The 20,919-nt window shown below is 40.4% G+C and overlaps 1 protein-coding gene across 4 annotated transcripts in view; it reads left to right on the top strand.

The window, feature by feature from the left end:
* The first annotated feature begins 20,271 nt into the window (after positions 1-20,271).
* Stim (stromal interaction molecule) overlaps positions 20,272-20,919 on the top strand; it is a 44,422-nt gene continuing 43,774 nt past the window's right edge. For 2 of the 4 annotated variants that reach the window (XM_032433415.2, XM_070211019.1), the window contains exon 1: positions 20,281-20,383. In XM_032433415.2, coding sequence (XP_032289306.1) covers positions 20,346-20,383 — 38 coding nt within the window. In that variant the 5' untranslated portion in view covers positions 20,281-20,345. Of the gene's footprint in view, positions 20,384-20,919 lie in introns of all 4 variants that reach the window. The other 2 variants (XM_070211020.1, XM_070211021.1) reach the window with 2 other exon arrangements.

Here is a 20,919-nt window from a genome sequence, read left to right as displayed (position 1 = left end):
TAGAACCTCTTACTTGTTTTATATATTACGACGGCTGGCTGTTCGAATGCGGAAGTCGCGCCTTCCTGATGTCAACTCGAGCAACGAAGTTAGTCGACAGCCTGCCTTCAGCGAAGCTGGTTGATGGTACTTTGCGTCGCTTCAGTTTTGAAGAGCGGTTGAGCGAAAAAGTTTAGAACTTACGATCGACTCAAAGTGCTTGTGCTTTATCCATGAAATGCATGCTTTATTTAAATGATATATTACCCTAGATATTAACGATTAATTTTACAGGAATATTTAAAAACTTATATAATTTTTACACAAGGCGCTTCTTGCGCAATAACTATGTTAAGAAAATAGCACACATAGATTGATTTCACTTTTGTTTTTGGGCAGTGTATGCTCGAGTAAGGTTCTTGTCTCAGCCAATGTCGTACAAGCACCTTTGGTTGGTATACGAACTTTAAAATATATATATATACATATGTGTTGCTATTCACTGATCTGGCTTTAACTGGCAAGAAATTAATTTAGTTATTTTTCTAGCGCTAATCATTACCTATCCCAAATTTGTGTTGACATATGAATCAATCTGTATAAGTGCAACCATGTCATATTAATAATCGATGAATTGATATCTGAATGCAGCTGCTAACAGCTGAAACTTTGTGTCAATCTTTCTCTCTTGCGAATAAACTACGAAACTGAAGAGACGTGATCGCAATTGATCGCAGACGTCATTTGCAGCTTGGACAAAGCTTAAGGCGGCGCACCGGCCAACGGGACCGGTTGCGTAAGGTGTCCTTATAGAAATCTTGTAAATGTCAGACGGTCAGAATGTGTGCAGTCATTTAAACGCATTTTGTGAGATCTTAGATCAGCTGGCGTCAGTGGGCATAGATATGCCTGACGAGCTGAAATTAATCATCCTTCTTTCTAGGCTACCAAAAGATTACGAAAACTTTGTTGTCGCCATTAAGACGCGCGATGTGTTGCCAGAATTTGATATTCTGTACATAAAAGTAAAGGAAGAGGAAGAGAGAGAGAGCGTGCTTTTAGAAAAAACGTGAAAAGCAGTGGAAAAAGGACACATACAAAAAATATCGTATGCTTTAATTGTGGGAATCGAGGCCACATAAAAGCAGAGTGCCGAAGCATAAGTGGAATAAGGAAAAGAAGAGAAGTACGAGCAAAAAAGAAACACAAAAGAAATTCAGCTTGTTAGGTTCTTTTGACGCAAATGGATTTGATCGCTCAAAGTGGTGCTTAGATAGTGGCGCTTCAGGTCGCATGTGTTGTAACCGAGCTATGTTTAACAAGATGGAAAAACATATGTAGATGATCGGCTTGGCAGGAGACAGCTTTTTACATGCAGAGGGAAAAGGCGAGGTCAAGTTACAAACAGATTGCTATACAATTGTTGCCAACAATGTACTGTATGTTCCGTATCTAAAAGGCAAGTTTTCGTCAGTTAGTTAAATTATGGCACGAGGCTATGTTGCGCACTTTAGCAACAAACATGCAAAAATTATTCAGAATGACGAGTGCATTTTGATGGTCAAGAAGATGGGACATTTTGAAGGTAAAATCAACAACTGCTTTGCTGCGGCATGTGTGGACGGAGCACTTTGGCATAAGAGCTATGGCCACTTAAATTTTCGGAGCCTGACTGAATTGACCAAAAATAAAATGGTGCGTGGATTTTCATCCAAGGTGTCATGTAAGGCATGTATGCTAAGTAAAATACACGTACAACCATTTCCTCATTCAACAGAAAACAGAGCGAGTGAACTTTTGGCAATCGATATTTTCTATCATTCATCGATGATAAGTCTCGGCGCCTCCTTCTATATTTTCAATTTCAATTTCAATATTTGACAATTGGCAATTGATACCATATACGCCTCAGTTGAACGGCGTAGCTGAGAGGGCACACCAAAGCTTGGTTGAAATGGCACGTTGCCTGCTAGTCCATTCTGGTTTAAGGGGGTCTTTATGGGCAGAAGCGATATCTACAGCAGTTTATTTGCGCAACCGATCACCCACGCTTACAAATATTACGCCCATGGAAGCATGAAATGGTAAAAAAAACCTTCATTTTGCCATTTTAAAGTTTTTGGTTCCATTGCAGTGGCTTTGGAAAAGGGTTAGCGGCTAGGCAAATTCAGTGCTAAGGGACAAGAATACCGTATGGTCGAAAATGCCATAGAGTCAAAGGGATATCGTCTGCATAATCCGAGCACTGGGCGAATGGTCAAGAAGAGAGATGTGCTGTGCGATGAGCAATGCGACAGTGAGCAGGGCGATACTGGAGTCGTTACATTTGATTTGCCAACGTGTGCAGATAAAAATGAATGTCTATCGAGCGCAGGCATCGACAGGGATAGCTCATACGACGTAGCCAACGTTGGCTTAAATAATGGCAGTGGCTCAGACGACGAAGCCGCCGTCGGCTAAAATAATGGAAATGACTCAGATGACGAAGTCAATGTCGGCATCCAAAATGACAGTAGTAACGACAGTTTCGTCAGTGCAGACGAAGAACTACGTTTGGGGCCAGGGAGACCAAAAATTATTCCCACTGGAAAGCGTGGAAGAGCTAAGAAGGTATAATATTCTTGGAGCTGTGAAAGGCCACGACATAAAAATTCCTACATCCTACGAGGAGGCCATCAGCTGTTCCGATGCTGCATTGCGGCGTGAAGCAATGAACAGAGAGTACGACTCTCTGAAGTTGAATAAAACGTGGAAAATTCAGGAATTGCCAAAAGATCAATGCGCAATAGGGTCGCCTCGTTTCGATTTTTCATGTTTCGATTAAAAGTTCCATTTGGTATGTCTATACATTGTATGGTTAGTGGCTCCACTGATAATGCCCAGCCAAACAAGGTCCTATTGCTGAAGAAGGCCATCTATGGGCAAACAGGAAGGGAGTGGAACAGCAAGCTCGATGGAGCTCTGCGACAAATTGGATTTGTCCTTTGTGAACCTTGCTTGTACCAGAATAAGGACAGTCTTGATATGATACTTATGTACGTAGATGACCTTATCATAGCATGTCAAAATAGAGATGATCTGTATAGCATAAAGGCAAAGAAATCAGAATCTTTTGTATGCATGGACAAAGGACTCTCTTGCTCGCGATTCTGGATCAGTTGTCAGCGTTTTTGTGTGTCCATTTGGATTAGACCGCATGTCCTCTATCTATATCTTGTAAGGTTAGTAATAATACTGAGTGCCTACTATTGTTTGGTTTGCTGCTACGTGTGCGCAATTTTACAATATGCAACGTATGCTTCATGCTTTTCCTCAATGCCAGGTACTGACTTCATAATATTTAATGTGACATTCTATTATTTCGGCATCTTTAAAAATTTAAGACCCGGTCCCTGATGTGTTGTAAAATTAATTTTCCAGAACTTTTCATTTTTGTTCACTAGCATGTGCAGCTAGCTTCGATCGGACCATTAATCACTACTATTCATAATGGTATCACTCCATGTTAAAGTTTGTTGGATTACAAAAACTAAAATTTCTATATCATGTTCAATATTAAAACAATTGAAACGTCCTAGTCTGCAGTTCGGAACTCCCTAGTTAGACTGAATGAAGACTGCACAACTAGCATATTGGATATGGGTGTAGCATGGAAAACCCAAATACAGGAAAATAGGGGTATTCTGTTATGTTTGGATAGGTGGAATGTATCAAACAAATAAACAAGCGTCGGCAGCCAAAAATATAACCAACAGAATATTCACTTACACGTACCCACAAATGCTTAATTTACAAAAGCTCGATAATCGCACACTAACGTAGCTTACTGATCTCACCCTAACATCCAATATAATACGAATAAACGTTGTATGCTGTATACATGATATGCTCAAAAGTCACTTAAGCATGAAGGGATTTGGTATCTTTGAAACTAAAGGGTGTACAAAAACTAGTAAACGAGCAACTGCCATCCATAAACTATCTTTGTAAATTGAGCCAAATACCTAACATCTAACTAATGGCTGAGCAAAGGCGGGAATATACTTCTGTTGAATCGTGACATGGCCAACGTATACTAAGAGGAAATTGATAAACAGCTGCTAGTTATCAATCGAATGAAATCTGAGACTAGTTTCTAAAGCTGCGGAGAAATGCCTATCAAACCTATTCAAATGCAATTAGTGATATTCGGCCCCTCAATTTATTATATATAAGTTATTATTTATTATATATAAGTAAAAAGATTTTTGCGCTTTGTGCTGACCGGCATAGCTATAATTCGACAACTGATTTCCTAATGCTACATTTAAGCTATTGCGGCGAAGCGAGACGAATTCGTGCTCAGAGCGTGTGATAAAGCTTTATTGCGCTCTCGCTAAATTCCGCTCCAAAACTAACTTATACTAGACTTCAACTTTTTAATACATTCAATTAATGCCCGGATCTGCGCCAACACCGGCACCATAAAGCGTTTGGGACTTCATTAAATGTGTGACCGTGCTCATTTTCTGTCCTTTAAATTTTCCACCACTGACTGTCCTTAATTCTGCCACCCTAACGGTGTCGGCCTCTCCTGCGTGCACCGCCATCACTCTGCCAATTAGCAACTGCTGGGGCGGAAAATTGTCCTCGGTGACGACCAACAGCTCTCCCACGGTGACGTTTAGCAGGCTTCTTGGAGTCCAAAGTGGGGAAAGGTTAAAACCAATGCAGCCAGAAACCGAGAATGAGGGAGCAATCTTCAACCCTTTGGGATACCAGAACGTGATACGGAAAATTGGAGTGTACACCCCAGTTTGTCATATCAAGCAAACACGGCGGTGCTTAACAAGGCTACAGAGCCCAGCGGAAGAGCACTCGCCATGGCAGTAAATCGATAATGTACATTCTACTAATGCGACGCCGTGGATTGGACCGCTGACACCTGCGCAAATCAGTGCGCGTGATCAGCAATAGTTTTCCAATTTGTACAGGCCAATCAGAGAAATGGTTGATCTTATCAGCAGGAACAGTAGAGGGAATCGCAATGCCGAGCGCTTTGTAGTGGAGCACCCGAGATTTCGAGATTTGGGACTGGACATTAACTTCGAAGTTAGTTAAACAGGCGCTAAAAGACGGTTGCGATGATTTGGACAAGAGAAGGTCTTGGGCCTGTGGCGACTACCTGGTCAAGACCCAATCGGGATGAGAGGACGACCTCACCAACGAAGACGACGCCGATGTATGAAGTGGGTGAGCCCAACCAGATGCATACATTCATGGACGCCAGTATTAATGCTTACGCCGCAGTTGTATTTTAGCGGGCTGAGCTCAATGGCCAAGTACATTGCACTTTGGTACATTTCCATACCTCGTATGGCTCTGATGCCCGCTGTCTTAGTTCTGAGACTGCCCTAGTGTATCCAACAGGAAATGTCGGTACGCATACATAGACGAACATTTTGGACACATTCAAAGGATGTGCTGTACTGGATCCGGAAACGGAAACGGCCGAAATTCATGGCTCAATCAGGTGGTTCAATGGACCCCCAATTTTATACCCTGAACCCATTGAAAATGGGTGCAAAAAGGGTATTATGTATTTGTGCAAATCTATGTAACAGAAGAAACATATCCGACCCAATAAAGTATATATATTCTTGATCAGCATCAACAGCCAAGTCGATCTATAGCCATGTCCGTCTGTCTGTCCGTGCTTTCTTCCGTATGTACTAACGCAAGGATCTCAGAACCTATACGAGGTGGAGATCTGATATTTTAGATGTTGGTCCTCCTAGTGCCTGCGCAGATCGAGTTTGTTTCCAATAGTCGATAGCTTACTCCGTTTCCAATCAATCGATTTGGTATATAATAAGAACTATAGTCACAAAAATGCAAATTAATTTTTTAAATATAAACAAATATTGTACGCTACAAAAAGTAAGATATACTGTAGAAAATTTCATTAGGATCGGATAAGAAACACGTGATTGCGGAAACATGCGGAAATTCCATGAATTTCTATATACATGAACACACACACATTCATGCGCGTCTGTTTCAAATTCCATCGACAGCATTGCAATTGCGATTGTATAGTTTTCTATGTTGCTATTTTAATTCTTTTTTTTCTCATTATGACTTAAATATTGGTGTTGCTCTTCAGTTGTGGCGGCGGCATGTGGTGTGCTCTGTCGCGCTTTCGAGCCCTACCGAGGAAACTATTTACTTTGGTTGATGTGGCTGTTGTAGAGACAGGGGCAAGTAATGCGGTCAATTGCGAGTTCGAATCCAGCCAAAGGAACTTTTTTATATGTATTTTGGTGTTGGACTAGAACCTCTTGCTGTTTGTATCTATAAGAATGGCAGTGGCCACAAACGGAAATAAACCCTGCAATCAACATATTGTACCATGCTGAAGAACAGCCCAATCACACGTCGAACTGGAGCTGTCTCCTGCCTGATCTGCAGCGCTTCAGCAAGCTGGATAAATTAAGAGCCGTACAGCTATGCTTTCTGGATTTTGAGAAGAGGCTGCGCCTTAAACGTAGCAAAGTAATGGATGTCTTTTTTATCCGGAAATGCCAAGAAGAAGAGTTTTACAGTGAGATTCCCTGCCTGAAGTCGCGCCGCCGCTTAACCGATCACAAAAGGCTGATGTTTAAGTGCTCCCCCCAAATAGATGACTCGGGCCTTCTACGTATTAAGGGACGCATAGACAATATAAAAGAAGTTGAAGTCTGCGTAAAACGTCCGATAATTTTGCCAAGGCGACATCGATTGACGTATACGCTGACTTTTATCACCACATGTGTCATCACCTGGACAATAAAATCATCGTAAATGAACCTCGTCCGCTGTACCGGGTTTGTGGCTTTTTTAAAAGAAGTTTCCAATACGTTCCAAAACGTTCAGTAGAAGCGATGATGATTCACACATTTGTGCCCTTTTCGGCCACAAGCCCACCGCAGGCATGCCAAAGAAAAAAAACAAATACCGTGCACGACGCCTAAATGTATGAAAATGTCTCTGTCTCTCGACAAACTCTTGATCAGCTCATTCGCACGCATTTATGTGTGTATGTGTGTGTATCGAACTCGAAATTCAGAAATGCTAAAAACTCAAAATCTTCTCAAATTTGCATCGGGCAGGCAGGCAGGCAACCAACACGCAAACGAACGCATAAATGCTTCCATCCATATAGAAAAGTGCGTAACTGTGCGTGCCTGGCCGGCCCAAAAAGTTATCATGCACAAAAGCCAACGTTTAGGTACCCTTACGCTTTCAAGAAGCATGTCAAATACCAATTTGGCACATAAACAGGCCAAACCCTTTAATAACATCCCACAACTGCTTACTCGAAAGAGTGCACCTGTGCACAAGCAAGATGTGGCCAAAATTGAACACTTTCAATTTTTGGTCTTTCCTTAAAATTCTTCAATAAGTTTTTGTATTTTAAGCATAATAGGTCCCTACAGTAAACAGAAATCAAAAATTAATATTTCATTTGGGTCAATTCAGTGTGTAATAAATAAATTTAAATCAAATGCTTCTCATCATGTCTGACTGGACGAAGAAATACATGATAGAATATTTAAATGTGAGTACCTATTGCTACCACATGCACGAAAGGCACACAATTGATGAAATAACCTCTGGTCCCTTCGCGTCCAATGAGAAACGAGAAAGAAGGGCTATCGTCGGAATGCCAAAGATTTAATTCCCTTGCAGGCCAAACCTTTAATAATGCTTTGCTCGTATCTAAAAAGCACAGGAAAATAGTTTATGCCGACAACGGTTAAGGTATCTTGACAATCAACATTTTTCATACGGGGACCTCGTTTTTGACCGATCGTTCCTACGGTAGGTGTATGATGTAGTAGTCCGATGTTGATAGGATCTTGCATGTAGGGAGCATAGTAAAACTGATAAGTGCCGATTTTGGCAAATATATCTTGGAAACAACAAAAGTTTTCATTTATTTTCGATATAGATGTCTGCTGATAAGATTTTTCGTAGTAAAGTGAATCAAAGCGAATTAAAAATGGAACCAAATAATAGTCTAGTGGAGCTACATAAAATTGAAGTCATGGCCGCCGAAACGTGCTCAAGAACATCTTCCTCTGTTGCTTTTGAATCCCATAATTGTCAACAATCCAACAAATCTAAAAATCAGAAGCATTAGGGTTTTTTAACCAATCAATCAAGTCAGTTAGACGAGCCAAAAACAGGCATCACGTAAGCCCTTTATTTATAAAACACAGTTGTAAGTTTGGAAGAAAGACAATCTTAGCGAGGACATTCAATTTGATAGATCATCGTGTTTGGCGTGGCGTAACTTCAACGTGCAGTTTTCATGGACCTGTAAAGGGCGTGGATTTCTGTAATGGAGGATGTTCACTAACTTTACAAAGGTCTCTACGGTACAGCACCACAAAAAGTCGACAACCTACTTATGCCTGCAAGGAAACTATCGAAAATAATTGCGATTCTGGACAAAATCTACTACATTTACAATTTCTGGTCAATATCTTGCTCCAGGGAGCTAATAGCAACCGCGAATAAGTTTTAGATTTTCATTAATTTAATCGTGAAGTTAAATTTATCGGTACGTAACAAACTTTAATAATTTGCGAACGATTGGATGGGACCTATCTCCTAGAGAATATTTTCCCTAAAGTCGGAGGCAATAACAGAAACCAAACGCGACATTGGGACCTGTGCTGAATGGACGCAACAATCAAGCAAATATCAAGGTTTAAATGTTTCCAAAAAGAGCAACAACAACGAGAACCATCAAGAAAATCGACCAAAGTGCACAGTTTGTTTTAGAGAAAATACTCTTGACAGGAAATTTGTTTCAGCGGAATCAAAAAATAAATGATGCAAGAAAAACACAGCTAGTTACTGTTTCCTGAAATCTTGAAAAGAGTAATATACACCTTTAGTGGGCCTAAAGTTAGCCTGAATGAAGACTGCACAACTAGCATATTGGATATGGGTGTAGCATGGAAAACCCAAATACAGGAAAATAGGGGTATTCTGTTATGTTTGGATAGGTGGAATGTATCAAACAAATAAACAAGCGTCGGCAGCCAAAAATATAACCAACAAAATATTCACTTACACGTACCCGCAAATGCTTGATTTACAAAAGCTCGATAATCACATACTAACGTAGCTTACTGATCTCACCCTAACATCCAATATAATACGAATTAACGTTGTATGCTGTATACATGATATGCTCAGAGGTCACTTAAGCTTGAAGGGATTTGGTATCTTTGAAACTAAAGGGTGTAAAAAAACTAGTAAACGAGCAACTGCCATCCATAAACTATCTTTGTTAATAGAGCCAAATACCTAACATCTAACTCATGGCTGAGCAAAGGCGGGAATATACTTCTGTTGAATCGTGACATGGCCAACGTATATTAAGAGGAAATTGATAAACAGCTGCTAGTTATCAATCGAATGAAATCTGAGACTAGTTTCTAAAGCTGCGGAGAAATGCCTATCAAACCTATTCAAATGCAATTAGTGATATTCGGCCCCTCAATTTATTATATATAAGTTATTATTTATTATATATAAGTAAAAAGATTTTTGCGCTTTGTGCTGATCGGCATAGCTATAATTCGACAACTGATTTCCTAATGCTACATTTAAGCTATTGCGGCGAAGCGAGACGAATTCGTGCTCAGAGCGTGTGATAAAGCTTTATTGCGCTCTCGCTTAATTCCGCTCCAAAACTAACTTATACTACACTTCAACTTTTTAATACATTCAATTTATGCCCGGATCTGCGCCAACACCGGCACCATAAAGCGTTTGGGACTTCATTAAATGTGTGACCGTGCTCATTTTCTGTCCTTTAAATTTTCCACCACTGACTGTCCTTAATTCTGCCACCCTAACGGTGTCGGCCTCTCCTGCGTGCACCGCCATCACTCTGCCAATTAGCAACTGCTGGGGCGGAAAATTGTCCTCGGTGACGACCAACAGCTCTCCCACGGTGACGTTTAGCAGGCTTCTTGGAGTCCAAAGTGGGGAAAGGTTAAAACCAATGCAGCCAGAAACCGAGAATGAGGGAGCAATCTTCAACCCTTTGGGATACCAGAACGTGATACGGAAAATTGGAGTGTACACCCCAGTTTGTCATATCAAGCAAACACGGCGGTGCTTAACAAGGCTACAGAGCCCAGCGGAAGAGCACTCGCCATGGCAGTAAATCGATAATGTACATTCTACTAATGCGACGCCGTGGATTGGACCGCTGACACCTGCGCAAATCAGTGCGCGTGATCAGCAATAGTTTTCCAATTTGTACAGGCCAATCAGAGAAATGGTTGATCTTATCAGCAGTAACAGTAGAGGGAATCGCAATGCCGAGCGCTTTGTAGTGGAGCACCCGAGATTTCGAGATTTGGGACTGGACATTAACTTCGAAGTTAGTTAAACAGGCGCTAAAAGACGGTTGCGATGATTTGGACAAGAGAAGGTCTTGGGCCTGTGGCGACTACCTGGTCAAGACCCAATCGGGATGAGATGACGACCTCACCAACGAAGACGAAGCCGATGTATGAAGTGGGTGAGCCCAACTCAAACTGTACAGATGCATACATTCGTGGCCGCCAGTATTAATGCTTACGCCGCAGTTGTATTTTAGCGGGCTGAGCTCAATGGCCAAGTACATTGCACTTTGGTGCATTTCCATACCCCGTATGGCTCTGATGCCCGCTGTCTTAGTTCTGAGACTGCCCTAATGTATCCAAAAGGAAATGTCGGTACGCATACATAGACGAACATTTTGGACACATTCAAAGGATGTTCTATACTGGATCCGGTCCGATGCTTCAAAATTCCAGCAATTCGTAGTGCTACGCATCAGCTCAAAACGTTGCAGACGATGGCATGAATTGGACAGAAACGGCCGAAATTCATGGCTCAATCAGGTGGTCCAATGGACTCCCAATTTTATACCCTGAACCCATTGAGTGCCTCTCGTCTGTCTTATTTATCCGGATATGCCAAGAAGAAGAGTTTTACAGTGAGAATTCCTGCCTAAAGTCGAGCCGCCGCTTAACCGATCACAAAAGGCTGATGTTTAAGTGCTCCCTCCAAATAGATGACTCGGGCCTTCTACGTATTAAGGGACGCATAGACAATATAGAAGAAGTTGAAGTCTGCGTGAAACGCCCCATAATATTGCCAAGGCGACATCGATCGACGTATACGCTGACTTTTATCACCACATGTGTCATCACCTGGACAATAAAATCGTCGTAAATGGACCTCAACTGTACCGGGTTTGTGGTTTAAAAGAAGTTTCCAATACGTTTCAAAACGTTCAGTAGAAGCGATGATGATTCACACATTTGTGCCCTTTTCGGCCGCAAGCCCACCGCAGGCATGCCAAAAAAAAATAAATACCGTGCCCGTCACCTAAACTTACGCACCCATTAATGAAAATGTCTCTGTCTCTCGACAAACTCTTGATCAGCTCATTCGTACGCATTTATGCGTGTATGTGTGTGTGTGTATGTGTGTGTATCGAACTCGAAATTCAGAAATGCTAAGAACTAAAAATCTTCTCAAATTTGCATCGGGCAGGCAGGCAGGCAACCAACACGCAAACAAACGCATAAATGCTTCCATCCATATAGAAAAGTGCGTAACTGTGCTTGCCTGGCCGGCCCAAAAAGTTATCATGCACACATGCCAACGGTTAGGTACCCTTACGCTTTCAAGAAGCATGGCAAATACCAATTTGGCACATAAACAGGCCAAACCCTTTAATAATATCATACAACTGCTTACTCGAAAGAGTGCTCGTGTGCACAAGCAAGAAATGGCTAAAATTGAACACTTTCAATTTTTGGTCTTCACTTAAAATTCTTCAATAAGTTTTTGTATTTTAAGCAAAATAGGTCCCTACAGTAAACAGAAATAATCAAAATAAAATAAATTTAAATCAAATTCTTCTCATCATGTCTGATTGGACGAAGAAATACATGATAGAGTATGTAAATGTGAGTACCTATTGCTACCACATGCACGAAAGGCACACAATTGATTAAATAACCTCTGGTCCCAGTCTCTGATGTGTTTTAAAATGTTTTCCATTGCTTTTCATTTTTGTTCACTAGCATGTGCAGCGAGTTAAGCTTCGATCGGACCATTAATCACTACTACTCATAATGGTATCACTCCAATTGAGAGGCTCTAGTCTGCAGTTTTCATCTAAAGGATACCCTAAACCCTCTTCTGCCAACACCAAATGCAGCTCGAGCTACGTGGTCGTTTGCCTTGGCAGTGATAAAAAAATATAAAAAAAAATAATAAGATCCCACAATCTTGACCCCGTTAAACAACAGCCATACCAACACTTCGCGTCCAATGAGAAACGAGAAAGAAGGGCTATCGTCGGAATGCCAAAGATTTAATACCCTTGCAGGCCGAATCTTTTTATAATGGTTTGCTCGTATCTAAAAAGCACAGGAAAATAGTTAATGCCGAGTACGGCTAAGGTATCTTGACAATCAGCATTTTTTATACAGGAACCTCGTTTTTGACCGATCGTTCCTATGGTAGGTGTATGATGTAGTAGTCAGATGTTGATAGGATTTTGCATGCAGGGAGCATAGTAAAACTGATAAGTGCCGATTTTCGCAAATATATCTTGAAAATAAAAAAATTTCCATTTATTTTCGATATAGATGTCCGTTGCTGATAGGATTTTTCGTAGTAAAGTGACTCAAAGCGAATTAAAAATGGAACCAGATTTCATCGACCTGTAAAGGGCGTGGATTTCTGTAATGGAGGATGTTCACTAACTTTACAAAGGTCTCTACGGTACAGCACCACAAAAAGTCAAAAACCTGCTTATGCCTGCAAGGAAACCATCGAAAATAATTGCGATTCTGGACAAAATCTACTATATTTATAATTTCTGGTCAATATCTTGTTCTAAGTTTTAGATTTTCATTAATTTAATCGTGAAGTTAAATTTATCGGTACGTAACAAACTTTAATAATTTGCGAACGATTGGATGGGACCTATCTCCTAGAGAATATTTTTTCTAAAGTCGGAGGCAATAACAGAAACCAAACGCGACATTGGTACCTTTGCTAAATGGACGCAACAACAATCAAGCAAATATCAATGTTTAAATGTTTCCAAAAAGAGCAACAAACACGAGAACCATCAAGAAAATCGACCAAAGTGCACAGTTTGTTTTAGAGAAAATACTCTTGACATATGCAGGAAATTTGTTTCAGCTGAATCAAAAAATAAATGATGCAAGAAAAACACAGCTAGTTACTGTTTCCTGAAATCTTGAAAAGAGTAATATACACCTTTAGTGGGCCTAAAGTTAGCCTGAATGAAGACTGCACAACTAGCATATTGGATATGGGTGTAGCATGGAAAACCCAAATACAGGAAAATAGGGGTATTCTGTTATGTTTGGATAGGTGGAATGTACCAAACAAATAAACAAGCGTCGGCAGCCAAAAATATAACCAACAAAATATTCACCTACACGTACCCGCAAATGCTTAATTTACAAAAGCTCGATAATCGCATACTAACGTAGCTAACTGATCTCACCCTAACATCCAATATAATACGAATAAACGTTGTATGCTGTATACATGATATGCGCAGAGGTCACTTAAGCTTGAAGGGATTTGGTATCTTTGAAACTAAAGGGTGTAAAAAAACTAGTAAACGAGCAACTGCCATCCATAAACTATCTTTGTAAATAGAGCCAAATACCTTACATCTAACTAATGGCTGAGCAAAGGCGGGAATATACTTCTGTTGAATCGTGACATGGCCAACGTATATTAAGAGGAAATTGATAAACAGCTGCTAGTTATCAATCGAATGAAATCTGAGACTAGTTTCTAAAGCTGCGGAGAAATGCCTATCAAACCTATTCAAATGCAATTAGTGATATTTGGCGCCCTCGATTTATTATATATAAATTGGTGGCTTAAAAAGACGAGAATTTTTGCGCTTTGTGCTGATCGGCATAGTTATAATTCGACAACTGATTTCCTAATGCTGAATTAAAGCTATTGCGGCGAAGCGAGACGAATTCGTGTTCAGAGCGTGTAATAAAGCTTTATTGCGCTCATGCTCCGCTCCAAAACTAACTTATACTAGACTTCAACTTTTTAATACATTCAATCAACACCGGCCACCATAAAGCGTTTGGGACTTCGTTAAATGTGTAACCGTCCTAATAATTCCGCCGTCACTCTGCCAATCAGCAACTGCAAATTGTCCTCGGTGACAACCAACAGCATTCCGACGGTGACGTTTGGCAGGCTTCTTGAAGTCCAAAGTGGGGAAAGTTTAACACCAATGCAGCCAAAAACCGAGAATGAGGGACCAATCTTCAACCCATTGGGATACCAGAACATGATACGGAAAACAGAAGTGTACACCCCAGTTTGTCATATCAAGCAAACACGGCGGTGCTTAGCAGAAGAGCAGTCGCCATGGCAGCAAATCGATAATGTACATTCTACTAATGCGACGCCGTGGAATTGACCGCTGACATCTGCGCAAATCAGTGCGCGCGATCACCAATAGTTTACCAATTTGTACAGGCCAATCAGAGAAATGGTTGATCTTATCAACAGGAACAGTAGAGGGAATCGCAATGCCGAGCGCTTTGTAGCGGAGCACCCGAGATTTCGAGATTTGCCACTGGACATTAACTTCGAAGCTAGTTAAACAGGCGATAAAAGACGGCTGCGATAATTTTGACACCTTTGACCTTTGACCTTACCAACGAAGACGAAGCCGATGTATGAAGTGGGTGAGCCCAACCCAGACTGTAAAGATGCATACATTCATGGACGCCAGTATTAATGCTTACGCCGCAGTTGTATTTTTGCGGGCTGAGCTCGTTGGCCAAGTACATACCTCGTATGGATCTGATGCCCGCTGTGTTAGTTCTGAGACTGCCCTAATGTATCCAACAGGAAGTGTCGGTACGCGTACATAGACGAACATTTTGGACACATTCAAAGGATGTTCTATACTGGATCCGGTCCGATGCTCGAAAATTCCAGCAAGTCGTAGCGCTACGCATCAGCTCAAAACGTGGCAGACGATGGCATGAATGGACGGAAATGGCCGAAATTCATGGCTCAATCAGGTGGTTTAATGGACCCCCAATTTTATACCCTGAACCCATTGAAAATGGGTGCAAAAAGGGTATTATGTATTTGTGCAAATCTATGTAACAGAAAAAACATATACGGCCCAATAAAGTATATATATTCTTGATCAGCATCAACAACCGAGTCGATCTAGCCATGACCGTCTGTTTGTTTCCAATAGTCGATAGCCTACTCCGTTTCCAATCAATCGATTTGGTATATAATAAGAACTATAGTCACAAAAATGCAAATTAATTTTTAAAATATAAACAAATATTGTACGCTACAAAAAGTAAGATATACTGTAGAAAATTTCATTTAGATCGGATCAGAAACACGTGATTGCGGAAACTAGCGGAAATTTGATAAATTTCTATGTACATGAACACACACACACATTCATGCGCCTCTTGTTCGAATTCCATCGACAGCATTGCTAGTTTAATTCCTTTTTCTTCTCATTTTAACTTAATTATTGGTGTTGCTCTTCAGAGGTGGCGGCGGCAAGTGGTGTGCTCTGTCGCGCTTTCGAGCCCTACCTAGGAAACTATTTACTTTGGTTGATGTGGCTATTGAGTAGAGACGGGGGCAAGTAATGCGGTCAGTTGCGAGTTCGAATCCAGCCAAAGGAACTTTTTTTTATATTTATCTTGGTTACTACTAAAGCAAACGAGCGCGTAGCGCGAACTGCATATGGTGTTGGACTAGAACCTCTTGCTGTTTGTATCTATAAGAATGGCAGTGGCCACAAACGGAAATAAACCCTGCAATCAACATATTGTACCATGCTGAAGAACAGCCCAATCACACGTCGAACTGGAGCTGTCTCCTGCCTGATCTGCAGCCCTTCAGCAAGTCGGACAAATTGAGAGCCGTACAGCTATGCATAATGGATTTTTAGAAGAGGCTGCGCCTTAAACGTAGCAAAGTAATGGATGTCTCTTTTATCCGGATATGCCAAGAAGAAGAGTTTTACAGTGAGAATTCCTGCCTAAAGTCGAGCCGCCGCTTAACCGATCACAAAAGGCTGATGTTTAAGTGCTCCCTCCAAATAGATGACTCGGGCCTTCTACGTATTAAGGGACGCATAGACAATATAGAAGAAGTTGAAGTCTGCGTGAAACGTCCGATAATTTTGCCAAGGCGACATCGATCGACGTATACGCTGACTTTTATCACCACATGTTTCATCACCTGGACAATAAAATCGTCGTAAATGGACCTCAACTGTACCGGGTTTGTGGTTTTTTTAAAAGAAGTTTCCAACACGTTTCAAAACGTTCAGTAGAAGCGATGATGATTCACACATTTGTGCCCTTTTCGGCCGCAAGCCCACCGCAGGCATGCCAAAAAAAAATAAATACCGTGCCCGTCACCTAAACTTACGCACCCATTAATGAAAATGTCTCTGTCTCTCGACAAACTCTTGATCAGCTCATTCGTACGCATTTATGCGTGTATGTGTGTGTGTGTATGTGTGTGTATCGAACTCGAAATTCAGAAATGCTAAGAACTAAAAATCTTCTCAAATTTGCATCGGGCAGGCAGGCAGGCAACCAACACGCAAACAAACGCATAAATGCTTCCATCCATATAGAAAAGTGCGTAACTGTGCTTGCCTGGCCGGCCCAAAAAGTTATCATGCACACATGCCAACGGTTAGGTACCCTTACGCTTTCAAGAAGCATGGCAAATACCAATTTGGCACATAAACAGGCTAAACCCTTTAATAACATCACACAATTGCTTACTCGAAAGAGTGCACGTGTGCACATTCAAGATGTGGCTAAAATTGAACACTTTCAATTTTTGGTCTTTCCTTAAAATTCTTCAATAAGTTTTTGTATTTTAAGCAAAATATGTCCCTACAGTAAACAAAAAAAATCAAAAATTAATATTTCATTTAGGTCAATTAAGTGTGTATTAAATAAATTTAAATCAAGTTCACTTACACTTAAATAGTCGCAGGCACCCTTAGGGCGATCGGGAGCTTCCGACTAAACCCTCTTACTTGTATTTATTTTAATTGATTACTTGAATTTCATTAGCTAAGATGATTTTCACAATCTATACTCAATCCGTATTGATACAAATTGATTTTTATCAGCAGAAAATAAGAAGCATTACTTCAACTATTAAACAGTAGCCAGTAGGCAGCTTTCTCACATAACACTTTGCGGACAAACATGACCTGACTACTTTAGAATACCAGCAGATCACTAGACTCAGAGCGAAGAGCAAATTGTAGAAGAATTTCATCAAAATATTAACAATCACCTATCTCTCATTCTTACTAAAGTTGGCCCTGCTCATAGCGGGGAATGGTCAGCGACTTCCCGAAGGTATCCTGAAAGCAACGATTTTATTTGGGGTAGAGAAAGTTCGGTCGAGAAAACGTGATGCAAACTTTTATAATTGTTACATTGCACGCGAAAAGGATTGTGCATAGGATAGTCTGTTGTGCACGTGGATAGGAAAAAGGGGCGATAATTTCTGGTTGGTCTAGCCGGAACAGAAGACGCCCTGGCAGAAAAGGAGAATCTATGTCGCCAAAATTCAACTTATGTAAAAGGACAACACCGAGAATTGTCCTACGGTTGGTTAACGATGGAAGGTTGAGAAGAAGCAGCCTGCTAGAGTAGGATGGCAACCGAAGATTAGGGTCGCAATTCAAACCTCGTAAGGCAAAAAGCAGAAATTGCTTATGAGCAAGTTTAATACGATCCTGTCTATTAATATACTGCGGAAATCAGATGCAAGAGCAGAATTTAAGGATACGGCGAACAGAAGAGATGTACGGAAGTTTCGTTATTAAAGGATCGTTAAGCTCAATAGACCATCGCTAAATGAATCCAAGTACACCTTTTGCCTCATTAACGATGGAATCTATGTGAAGATTGAAACAGAGTTTAGAATGAAAAATAACGCCTAGATCCTTAACTGTTTGTAAACGTTGGTGTAGGTGTAGTACTTTTAAATGTCATAAACATACGCTTTGAACAATTAAGATGCAATTGATTGGCCGAACACCAAAGTTGGATAGCGTTCAAATCGTCTTGAAGACGAGAATTATGTAGGGGGTTAGTGTATGATAGAAAAACTTTGACATCGTCCGCATACATGAGTACACGAGCATGTGATATAACAGAGGGGAGGTCATTCTTAAAAAGAGTAAAGAGTAAAGAGTCATCCAAGATGACTACCTTGAGGAACACCAGAAGTAACGTGAACCCATTTAGGGGTAGTCAGCCTCAGCATTACTCTTTGGATCCTACCTTTTAAATAAGAATTAATCCAAAGCAAAAGAGACGGAGGGAAACCTATTCGGTCAAGTTTAATAGTTTAGTAAAATGTTATGGTGCAAAATTTAAAAAGTAAGTCAACTCAAGCAGATTGGTCGTAGTTGACCGATTCTTTATGAATCCATGTTGAGCAGGAGAAACAACTGATTTGCAGAAATGCTGCATATTCTTAATTATGTTATAATATATAATATTAAGATTTTACATTTTTTAGATGTGACAATCTGGGAGTAAACCAGGATAGATTTGAAAAAGTAGTCGAAGGAATTGACTTGGGAATACACACATCATATAAGAAAGACCAATCGGTTGCATAAATAAACTGATTCAGCAAAAAATAATTTCCTTTGCGGAACCAACAGCGGGGCTTATTGGCAATCTCTAAAGTTCTATCCAAATGATTAAAAATTGAATTGATTTGAAACCACGAAACCACGAAAGAATGCAGTCTATAGAATCGTGCTGTGCTGAGGGCACTAGATAATTTTCAGCAGTGAATAATGACCAAGAGATATTCAGCAAATTAAAATCAACCAACAGCAAAAGTAGGTCATTATCACGCACGTGTGAAGAAACTTCTTTAATACAAGTAATATGTTTCATATAAACTTGAATATTAGAAGAAGGAGGGACATAAGAGCATGTTATATAAATATTCCGTGTAGGAAAAGACACCTTAACTGAGAGAATCTCAACGTCAGTACGAAAACAGAAAAGTTCTGACTAGAGAGTGGCTTTAACGGCAATTAACACCCCACCACCTCGAGTCGGCCGATCATTTCTATACAAAATAATGTTATTCGACAAAATCTCAAAATCAGATATGGTTGAGTTTAACTATGTTTCTGAAAATGCTATTATATCCGAATCAAAGGAAGTGATTCTTAAGCTTTGAAATGAGACCTCTAACATTATGATAATGAATAAAGATTTGGACAGAAGATGAAGCTAGTTTTTTGGGGCAGATATGGTACCCTTCATTGAAGAGACTGGAACAAATGATTGTTCCACACAGGAGTGTGGAGGCCAAAATTTGGGATCACAAATGATTGGGAGCATATCATGTGAAACATTTATTTTGAATGATGATATTTCACGAGGGGTGGAGAACTTAAATTTGGTTATTGACACGCTAGCAGAAGATTTGCTCAATATAGGCTGCCAATGACTCAGAAGTGGTGTCCGACGAAAGTCGAGATAGTGGTGTCCGACGAAAGTCGAGACACAAAAACTTCCCTACGAGGGGCAACTACCGTTAAAGAAGGCGATAAAGACGACATTGGAGATACGTTGCTTGGAAGGGATAAGAAAGGCATAGGTGTCTGAACAGACGTTGAGGGCAATTGCAAAAGTTGAGGCTCCAACTGGCGATTTGTTGGAGACTCGAATTTATATTTGCCAAGCAACTCGAAACTCGAGTCAAAATTACTCGAGAGTTGCTTAGCCACGTTATTTAATTTTAGGAACTGATTTCTCACAGAATTATACATTCTGGAGAAATCAATTTGCTTGTCGATGCATTTTGGGCATGACCAACTCAAGCCGCCGCAACCCTTCTTGGCAATCGCAGCGATCTTGTCGCAATCACGCCCAGTGAAACCTGCACATCTAGCATGCATCATATTCTCACACAGCCAGAAATTAACAAATTGCAACAGTGCAGAATCATCAGCCTGCTTGGACGTGCACGGTTTCTTACAGCACGACATAATTATTGAATGCGTATGCAAGCTGCGAAAGCGCAGAGCAAAACGAAAATGGTGCACAAGAATGAGCAAGTAAACACTCAAAAAACAATTATTCGTACACAAACAAATTGTTTGGAGCGAAAAGCAATAGAAAACATTTGCGAGAGCGCGATGAACAAGCAGAAAGTATGCACCGACCACACGCACAAGGAAGTGTATGTACAGGGGAGCATCAAAGCAAAGGGATCAAAACAGGTAATTACAACAAAACAGAGCTGACGCCACTTTTTAAAAATGCAATAGTTAACAGACTTACGCTGCACAACAGATAACACTTTGCTCAATTTATAAAAGCTTTTTAAATAAAGCACCGAAAAATGCAAAATTATAAGCAATCAATCACTTTCAACTGAGAACTTATATGAATGATATAATAATATTCAGCAAAATAATGAATCCAATACAAAATATTTGGACACAATCCATACAACTCTGCAAGAAGCCAATATAAAATACCAATTAACTGTAAGCGAGTTCCAGACATATAAAATTAAAAACCTTAAATATATAGCAATAGCAATAGCGAAAACAATAGCACTTGAAAACATTAAGAGGCCTAAGAGCATTTTACAGGTAAGCCGAAAGATTCAGCAGTTAAGGACATAAAAAAAAACTCCCGCATGATATTCTGTTTTAATATGGCTTACCAAAATATTTTGTAATGGACAACGAAATTAACTATATTAATAGTTCCGACAATGGACAAGTTGAAAGATTCCATTCCACTTTGT

Source organism: Drosophila virilis, unplaced genomic scaffold, assembly GCF_030788295.1.
Source record: "Drosophila virilis strain 15010-1051.87 unplaced genomic scaffold, Dvir_AGI_RSII-ME tig00001758, whole genome shotgun sequence".
NCBI lineage: Eukaryota > Metazoa > Arthropoda > Insecta > Diptera > Drosophilidae > Drosophila > Drosophila virilis.
This window is presented reverse-complemented; position numbering and strand designations above follow the sequence as displayed.